A 9,732-nucleotide genomic window follows, 5' to 3' on the forward strand; every position below is an offset into this window, starting at 1 on the left:
ACCAGACCTACATGTTTTAGAGGCATAGGCACAGTCACTGGGTTTTTAAAGGAGTTTACAAGGTACCTTATAGTTTACTTGCTGTGTTTTTAGGCATTTGAGAGCACCCTGAAGTCTTGGGAGGACAAACAGAAGTGTGAGTTGTCACGACCCTCCTCGTTCTCTCTGCAACCAGAGATCATGTCTGAAGAAGAATCCACTCAGATCATCCAGTTTGGTCAAGCTGCAGGTGCTCTGATCCACAGGTGTGACTCAACTTGCTTTTGGTGAATAGAGCCTCCTTTAGGGCTTGAAGTTCTTGTCTTGCTTCCTGTGTCTGGAGATCCTCCTATTCAGTCTTACCTGCTGCACTGCTGGTTCATGTCACTGGGAGTAACATCATTCATTGTTCAGTGTCCCAGCTAAGCAAGAACTGAAGCTGGATAAGCTTTCTTAGGCCGTTTTGAACAAAAAATGTTACTTTTATGAGCAAACATGGAGCCTTTAATCCTGAAAGAACTTGTTACCTTTGAGTATGCTGTAGTTTTTTCAGAAAAGAAACAAAAGCCTCTCAACGAGCTCAGATGACAACCTGGGTTCTTGTAACCATATGATGCCCAGAAGAAATTTTTGTACAGTGCCCAGAGTGTATGCTTACTTGCTCATCTTTTAAACCAGACATTCCTTTAGGCTTCTGAGAGAAAATTCCCAGAGTCATTAGAGAAGGTTGCTGTAGATGCAACTGCCTTCACATCAGTCTGGTCATACTAAAATGTCCGGGTTATATTTCAATCTGATCCCAGTTTATGTGCAGAAGTGAAGCCTGCAAGAGCTGCATTTCCTTACCTGTGCATGCTCAGTGTGGCAGGAGAACTACCCTGCTTTGCCAGAGTCTGTGCCCCTGCTATCATCCTGGCTCAGCTTGTCACTTGGGAGGGTGTTGAAATGGGGTACCCAGTCAGGAGAGATCTCCTGCTTTGAGCATATGGTGATGCAATCTGTAATTCTCTCTTTAGCATTCGGGAAATAGCTCAATCCTATCAGGACATGGAACAGGAGCTTGCCCATGCTGTCAATGCCAGCTCCAAGTCTATGGACAAAGTCTACGCCAAATCCAAGTCTACAGAGGTACTGCTATGACTCACTTGGAATCTCCCATTTTGTCCTTGCTCCAGAGCTCTTGGTTTTCCATTCTGACTGACTAAAAGTAGGCCTTGCTAGTCTAAGACTTTGCTTTTGACTGCTTAGACCTCTGCACTTCCAAGCTTAATTTGTGCATGAATTGCTTCCCTGCAGGGTCTGAACTGCAACCTTGTTATAGAGATGGTGAATAATGTCAAAGCCCTGCACAATGAGACAGAGCTGCTGCTGGCAGGCAAGATGGCACTGGTAAGGAGCACAAAGCAGGAGGAAAAAGCAACCTTTCACTTCCTCCCCTCTCCTTCTGTTGCCTTGGCCTAGCGTTTTGCTGATCTTGGACTCTGTAAGTCAGTTTAGATGTTATCATCCAGGAATCATTTGCTACAGAAAATTTTGCTACATGAGTATGCTGTGGAGCTTGGAGCTCAGAAAATATAAGAATTGTTAACTTTGTCTGGGCAGAGTACTTGCTCTGCACTTCCTTTCAAAAGGAGGAGTTGCTTTCTTAGCTAGGAATTTCAAGATAAGGGCCTGGCTGTGTGTTCTACCATGAGGCTTTTAAGTCTGCCTTCCTTCTATTCCTGATCCAGCAATTAGATCCTCCACAGAAGGAGCAGCTCCAGACAGCCCTGGCAGACATGGACCTCCAGCTGAGGAAACTGGCAGACATCCCTTGGCTGTGGCAGCTTATGGAACCCTGTGACGAGGAGGTGAGGAGGACAAAGGCTATTTTTCCCTAGCCGTTCTCTTTTTTGGCTCTGTGTTTGGCTACCTGTACTATATGACTGATGTGAGAAAAAATTATTAAGAAAGAAGCTTGACTCCTTAGGGCTAAAGAAAGTAATTTCTTGCTAAGATCCCTTGCCTAGCATGGGATCTCTATCTGCTTCCTTTTCTGTCTTAATTAGAATGAGTTTAGGATTTTCTTTTTTCTTTCTTACAAGATCATGGAGCTGAGCTGAAAATGTTTGTTGCTCTTAGTCCGTTTCAGTCAGTTTTGTTTGATTTTTCCCTTTCTGTTCTTGCAGAACCAGATGCTGGATTATTCTAAACGTAGCCGCAGTGGCAAATTCCGCCTGGTGACCAAGTTTAAAAAGGAGAAGAACAACAAAAATAAGGAGACTCACAGTAGCATGGGATTGCCGGGTACCAAGTCTGCTCATTCATTGTGTCTTTTTGTCACATCAGTGTGGTCACACCACTACCTGTTCTTGGTCTGTTTTCTCACACATCCTCTCCTTCTGTTTCACCTGCATCTACCTCTTCTTGCAGGTCTAGTCAGTCTTCTTCATGTGGCAAAATAGCTTATTACTCCCTTCTGAGTCATGGTCCCCCTGTACCATGCAAACATTCCTGAGCAGGAACAGAAGGTACCCTCTGAAGAATTCTCCTCTGCAGTGTACAGATTTTCAGGGATATTTCAGAGGGTGCTTAAGGAAGTCAATTTGAGGATTTTGACATTTTAAGTATAAAAATGACTGCGGGGCCCAAGTCCACGTAACTCCAGTCTTTTCGCTGCTTGTTCTCTATGATACAGTAAATTATATTTTTCTCATTGATTCACCTTCAGACTTTAATCAAGTTTTGTGTCTATTTGGCTAGGGATCAGCATCACCACAGTTGCTCCCTGACCTTTAATCAGTATTGGTCAGTAAATAAAAACTGGCCATGAATCAACAAATTGCCATTCAAGACACTTTCTCTCTAAATTGGTCTAGTTGATTTTTGGTTTATGCTCTCCTTATGAAGGCTTTCTTCCAAAATTCATAAGTATGACCTGTTCTGTTGGCTGTTGGGTCCTGTCCTCTGCCATGGAGTTGTGGGTACAGACTCCTGTCTGACAGGCTGCCTCCCAAAACTGGGAAATTTTATTATTCTCTTATTTAGAGAGTGTGCAAGAAGGTGGAAGTCTAAATTCTTCCTCTCTCTCTCTCAGACTTGGGAGAAAGAGGTTGCCATTTTGTTTACTGGGTACAAATGGTTGTACATAATAATGTGCAAACTAATCTGTGCTGTGAGTCTCCATCATATATTTTATGAATCTGTTGTTTTGTACACAGAATTTACACAATGAATTTGCTCTTCTTAAACATGGGGTGAACTTGAAAAAAGTTATCCCCATCAAAAGATATCCCATCAAAACAAATATACGCTTCCTCCTGGCTGTACTGCAGCAGACCTCTTCTTAAGAGAAACTCTCTCACCTTTTTTTGCCCTACCTTCTTCATTCAAGATTGAAGGTTGTTCTGCTCTCCCCTTAGTTAGAGGCTGTGGTCCTGCTTGCCCTCCTCCTCTGGCACTGAGTGCTGTGGTGTCCTCATCTCTCCCTGTCTCCTGGGATTCTGGGTACTCAATGCACTCCTGCTTTTCCATCTCTAACAGTTCACCTCTGGGGAACGGAGGAGGTTGCGGCGTGGCTTGAGCACCTCAGTCTTTGTGAGTATAAGGATATCTTCATCCGGCATGACGTCCGGGGCTCTGAGCTCCTGCACCTTGAACGGAGGGACCTCAAGGTACTTTCACGGTCGGCTCATGAGAAATAGCCAGCTGCATCTGCATGACCTCCTGTGCTGAATGTGCTTGGAAGTGGTCTGCCTGCTGTTCATTCCAGGTGCCTTGGCAAGATGAACAGGTTGACTACAGCCTCGTTTTATTTTCTCACCATTTGGGTCACCTGGTTTTTAATAACAGGGAGGTAGAAGAGCTGTCCAGTTCTGCCACAGCTTCCTGGAGATGTGATACAGTCCAGCACACAGATTGCCAAAAGTGTTCTTGAGAGTCTCTGATTTTAATGATGGAAGTTTTTCTCAGCTACTCTACCATCTTTGCAGAAGGTGCTGTAATTGGGAAGATTTGGTTCTTACCATGCAGGGACTGGACAAATAGATCATCACACTTCTTTGTCACAAGAAAAAGTGATTGTGCACTTTGATGAGGCTTATGGATGGAGAGAATCCATTTTAAGAGGGCTTAGCAACCACATTGCACAACTTTTCATCTCCTCACCAGGAGACATTGTTTCTACTGAGAGAAATTGAAAGTGGTGGTTCTTTGCATGTGCAAGAGACTTGTCATCATTCTGGTGACTTGCATAGAGCAGGAAAACACTGGGTTTTTTGAAGTAGTGTGTGGCATTTATTCGAGGCCTGTTGAACCTTTATTTATCATTTTGACCATCTTCCCATGGTGAGGTTTGCTGTTACCTGCGTAGTTGACCCCTCTGCATGTCATCCACCTACAACCTGTGTTTGTGGCATGGTCCCCAGCTATCAGATGTGACTGGTTGGATATTCCTGCATGTTTTGGTTACTAGTTTAGGTACTTGACATCTGTGTGCTCTTTGTGTTCTTGAAGCCTTTGACAGCCAAAGTAATCTGTGTTTCTAGCTAACAGTCTGCAGTTGTTTCCTCTGCATTGCTCTATGCCTGCTATGCATTCCTTAGTAGCTTTTTGACATGTGGTTTGAGGCTCTGTATATAACCCTCAGGTTTGGAATTTTTCTGGTTGGTTTCCTCCTCTCTTTGTAACTGGCTGACTAGTCTGTAACTGTTGCTTGGCCACCAAAAGGAGTTTCCCTCTGCCTTTCTCTGAAAGTAAGGTTTTCTTTTTTCTTCCAGGACCTGGGTGTGACCAAAGTGGGTCACATGAAGAGGATCTTGCACGGGATCAAGGAGCTGAGCCGGAGTACTCCTGCCAGCGAGGCTTAGCCTCTGTTTTCACAGCCTGTGTCTACCCTTCTCCCTAACTGCACAGCAGTCACCTCACAAAGCAGATGTGCTCACAACTATCTCTGCTGAACAGCCAAATTTTAGCTGTTCAGAGCTCATATCAACCAAGCATGGTGCTACTTTTTTCCTGTGGGGTATGGCTGCATTCAGTGGAGAGGCGCTTCCTCTGTGGTTGGCAGAACCTCCTGGAGAGAACTCACTTGCTGTTTGAAGAGCCATGTCCTGTGTCATGGGAAGTTCTTGTTCCAGGGACAGTCCAGGATTCTTGAGAACTGCAACACAGATACCTTTACTGGATAACTTCATCACAGTAGAATCATTCAGGGCAAAAGATGTATTGGCCAGTCTTAGTTCATAAGCATCTGACAGTTTTTTCAGACACAAAACTTTCCTGCTCATCTGTGTGTCACACCTATATTTAGCATATTTAAGTGGGACAAAACGTCTCCTTGCTTCTTACTAATCCCTTTTGAATGCATCTGTAGTTGTGTGCAATTTGCATCTGAAATTCGGAGCCAGTGCAGACCTCTTCCAATGAATATCCAACGATTCTCATTCACTCACACTTTTGCAACAAACAGAGCATGTGCTTCAGACAGGGTTTGCACCAGCTGGCAGGGCCTTCTGCTGGTTCTGCTCTCCTCTTCCAGCCAGGGGCAATGGTATAACCTTTAGGTTTTCACAAAAAATGTGGTGTTGAGTCATCACAGACAATTGTTCAGAAATTCCTGGCAGTAAGAAAGGAAAATTCTGGGGAGCCAAATGGTTACAGGAGATCAGTTCTGACATTCCTTCTTCTGAATTCATCTTTGGGAGAAGAGATAAAAGGGAGAGGAAAGCTAATGAGCTGTTTGGGCTGCACAAGAAGGGAAATACAGGACAACTTGCTTCATCTTGTGGGAGGGAGCAGCATGACTGGCCAGGTGTAGCTTCCTGCCTGTTTAGTGCCACTTCTGTGGCCACAAACATGAGAGCTGTTTCTTTACTTCAGCTTGCAGTGTAGAAAATTATTTCTGTCACAAAATATGTGATTTAAGTCTAGTACTTGTATGTTTTCACCTATCTTGGTTTCAGTAGCTTTTTCACCTTCTCTTTCTTGCTGCCTTGCTCCTTCACTCCAGGGTGATACAAAAGATTAGAGCTCAGTTCTCCTGGGCTGTACCCCTAAGAGATTCTTTATGCTGTCAAACATTGGGGTTCCTGTAAGAGTGCTGAGAGAAGGAGGATTGTTACCAAGAAAATGAGCATCATAATGAAAACTGGAATATGTTGATAAATTGCCTTTGGTACCAGCAACAGTAGGCATGGAAAAATTAGTGCCTCTGAATTAGAGTTTCTAGATGGCTGACTCCAGCTGGGTGGCTGTTAAAGCCCAAGACCAGCATATCACCATCTTTATCAGTGCAAAGGGAATTTGGCAACAGTCAGTGCTGTAAAACTTGAGAGACAGCAGTATTTTTAAATTACTCTTGTAATTTTCTGTGTATTTTTTTTTTAATTATTACAGAGTGGCACCTGTCTGACAGAAAAGCCCACATACATACATACAGTGGCATAAAAAGTAATTTGCTGAGGACATAATTCTTCTTTTTTTTACTTGTAAGGATTTTTATCAAATTGATATCACTTCTCTAGTCTAATAACAATCAGTCAAGTTAGTTTATGTAAAGATTTGTCAGCTTATAAAGGCTCAGGGCTGATTTTTTTTCATCTGGGCAAACTCCATTGAATTTCCTAGTATTTCACCAGGGGTTTATTCTGACTCTGCCTGTCTGTTCTAACCAGACACATAACCACACATTCACCCATGTGTCTCAGCCTGGTGAGTGACAGGTTTTGCTCATGAGAAGGTAAAAGAAGACTAAATGTACTTGATCCAGCTAGAAACGTTTATGGTATAAATACTGTGGGGCCTGAACAGGAAATAGTCCCGATATATTTCTCCTATGTATATGTTGGCAATTGTTTCCATAGCTCTATTTTTTATTTATCAGTACAGACTCCCTCTAACTATATTGAATTCCTGAGGTATCAGGTAAGTAAGAATTGCAAACATACTGTATTGTCCCACTTGCTTGTTGAGGCACAAAGCAGTGTCTGGATGAAAATGAGGAGAAACCTCTTTTGGAGAGCCCCAGGATACAGCCATCCTCAGTGGTGGTGTGCAGTGACCTCACAGTGTGTGCATCCCACTGTCTATCCCTGAATTGTATGTGGCTGGGACATCCATGTACCTTCCCAGGAGAGTGCAGTGAGGCAGGTGTTAACTCCAGAGAAGAGGTGAGATCTATGTTCCTATGTAGTGAAGGAGCTGTTCTGTGAACTTTCCCCAGGCAGCCTTATGGTTAGAGATGCATAAGCAATAAGTGCTTGCCTTGCATAATCCTCGAGGGATTAAATTCTTGCTTCCATAGAAACAGCTCCTCTCTCCTCTTCCTGCTCAGAGGAACAGAGGAATCCAAAGAGTTTTACATCCATGTGTGTTCCTTAATTCATGCTGTATCTGTCAAGACCTGATGACCATTAGCCATTTGCATGAGTGATGAGGGCTGCACAGACCTATCTTCATTTCTTCTGCTTTTATGATCTGTGTATAAATGCCTTCAGATCTTTTTTGTGCATATGCACATTTATCAAATGGTTGACAGCTATTATATCCCTGTCTATTACTTATCAGAGGCAGGGAGTGCTGCCTTCTTTTAAGAGCTAGAAAATGGGATATGTGTTTAGCCTGAGTGCCTTTGAATATTTATTAAGGTACAGATCTAAAAAAACCCTGAAGGGTTGTAGTTTTGTGTGTCTCACCAAGAATTGTGCAGATTTGTGTTGGCAAGATTTTTGTGAACAGATGAAGACAATTTGTATTGAACATCAGTGAGCGCTCTCTGCAAAGTAGGGAGCCAGGTAAAACTCCTGGCTACATTATTCTGAATTTCTCTTCTGACATCTGATAATTTTCTGTGGGAGAGAAACTCAGGGAAGACAACTAGTAAAAAATGTGCTGCTTTGCCAGAAAGAGACTGTGCAGCGGTCTGAGGAGCACCAGCCTGAGAGAAACTAGAACTGCACATACCACACAGGTGTTTAGTCCCTGAAGAAATGCAACTCCTGTGAAAGCCATGCGGCACCTTCTGTTCGCATCCCTCACCCCTGGCAGTGGCTGCAGTGAGCTGGGCATGGGGTTTCTTCTGCTTGGAAGAGGCTTCAGTCTGTTCTCTGACATTCTGGCACCATCCTGGATATTTAATGGCAGATTCTGGGGAATGGTGGTTGGGGCTAAGTGAGATTGCATGCAATGGAGACTGGAGGGAGGTTGGGCTGTTGACAGTGCCCTGCCTTGGACTGCCCTCAAGAGGGCTGGTGCAGCCTCTCTGTTGTAGCTTGTGGGATGTCAGCAGGAGCCAGCACAGTGGCCAAGAGGAGCTGTGCCACTGGATGCCTGGAGGTGCTGGCCTGGTACCTGGGAGCCTCCAGCTCTGCTGAGGCCTTCAGTGCCAGTGCTATGACTGCTTCTGCACCCAAATCATATGGAATGCTTTGTTTGTTGTTTTAGCGTTATTTAAAAATGTGCGTAATAGCGATGTGATTTATAAAACAGACTGTTTACAAGACATATTTTGTATCTTAAGATGTGTGTACTGTAAAAAAAAAAAAGGATGAAAAACGATGTTTTTCCACAACTGTCAGCAGTGACTGCATGTCTGTATCATTGTCCACCAACTGTTGTTCCTCAGGGGTCACCCCACCATTCCTGTAATCCTGTTAAAAGCATCGGGAAGCAAGTGAATCCCTGTACAGTCTTGGGAAAAAGGTTTTGTGCCTTAAGAATGGGACCTACTTCCCTCCTATTTATTTTGTTAATTTATACAGTGATTACCATGGAAATGTCTCTTGGGGTTGTTTTTTTTGTACATAATTTACTTGTTGTAAATATGTTTTTTCTTGTATATAAAGTAAACATGTTTCTGAGCTTCCAGTAAGGATTCTCTGTTACTGATTTCAGTACTGTGAGGGGGCTGCTGTGCCCATCAGGTGGGAACCAGCTAATAAAAACCTGTGCTGTGATTAAATGCTTTTATCCTAGCTTGCATCAGAAGTTCAGAGCTGTTCCTTAGAGAGGAGTGAAATGGTAAATCTAAGTGTTGTAGACTAATTTTATAGTATTTTTTTGTTGGTTTAATTGGCATGGAGTAGAAGGTATCAGGTGGTTTAATTTTGTTAGCTATATCTTGCAGTGAACGAAAGTGTGTCCTGAATTTCCAATCTTATTTCTAAGACTATACCAAATCTTAGAAACAAATATGTACTCAAAACCACATAACCCATGTGGTAGCAAATAGCCAGGTCAGCTACAAACATGAATAATACATGTAGTACAGAGTACTACCTGTGTTTCTATTTAGATTTCCCACTTCAGGTTTCCTGTCTTCAGGTGTGTTTCATAAACTTAATTTGCAGAAAAAAGTCTGTTGTCCATAATCTCAGCTGAAGTTTTGTTTTTGAATGGCTGAACTGAGGATAAAGAACATGTCAGTAGAGCTTTGCATCTTCCCTAGCTCGGAAATGGATGCAGCAATCTTTTTAGCTGAAGTCCCAAATGGATGAACTTCATTTAAAGAGAACTTGTTTTCAAGCAAGTCTGTGGCCAAATTTGTGAGGAGAAAAGGAAATAAAAGTTTTATAAACAATCAGAACTCTCCTAATCAGTGTCACAGGATGTGAACAGATTCCAGAGGGGGCACATCTTTCCCTAACTTCTGGTGGCACTTTCCCTTATGTGCACAGGTAATTTGCATGAAGATGCCATATTTTCAACATCAGGAAGAATTTCTTCCTGCAGAGGGTGGTCTGGCATTAGAAGGGGCTGCCCAGGGAAGTTTGGCAT

At 43.1% G+C, this 9,732-nt stretch overlaps 1 protein-coding gene across 4 annotated transcripts in view; it reads left to right on the forward strand.

The window, feature by feature from the left end:
* Positions 1-9,535, forward strand: part of DGKD (diacylglycerol kinase delta) — a 59,337-nt gene extending 49,802 nt beyond the window's left edge. For all 4 annotated transcript variants that reach the window (XM_033069245.1, XM_033069242.1, XM_033069243.1 and 1 more), the window contains 7 exons: positions 94-245; positions 996-1,107; positions 1,276-1,368; positions 1,710-1,829; positions 2,148-2,265; positions 3,502-3,632; positions 4,737-9,535. In XM_033069245.1, the coding sequence (XP_032925136.1) occupies positions 94-245; positions 996-1,107; positions 1,276-1,368; positions 1,710-1,829; positions 2,148-2,265; positions 3,502-3,632; positions 4,737-4,826 (816 nt within the window). In that variant the 3' untranslated portion in view covers positions 4,827-9,535. The remainder of the gene's footprint in view (positions 1-93; positions 246-995; positions 1,108-1,275; positions 1,369-1,709; positions 1,830-2,147; positions 2,266-3,501; positions 3,633-4,736) is intronic.
* The last annotated feature ends 197 nt before the right edge of the window (positions 9,536-9,732 follow it).

The sequence above is a fragment of the Catharus ustulatus genome, chromosome 10 (genome assembly GCF_009819885.2).
Source record: "Catharus ustulatus isolate bCatUst1 chromosome 10, bCatUst1.pri.v2, whole genome shotgun sequence".
NCBI classification, from domain to species: Eukaryota; Metazoa; Chordata; class Aves; order Passeriformes; family Turdidae; genus Catharus; species Catharus ustulatus.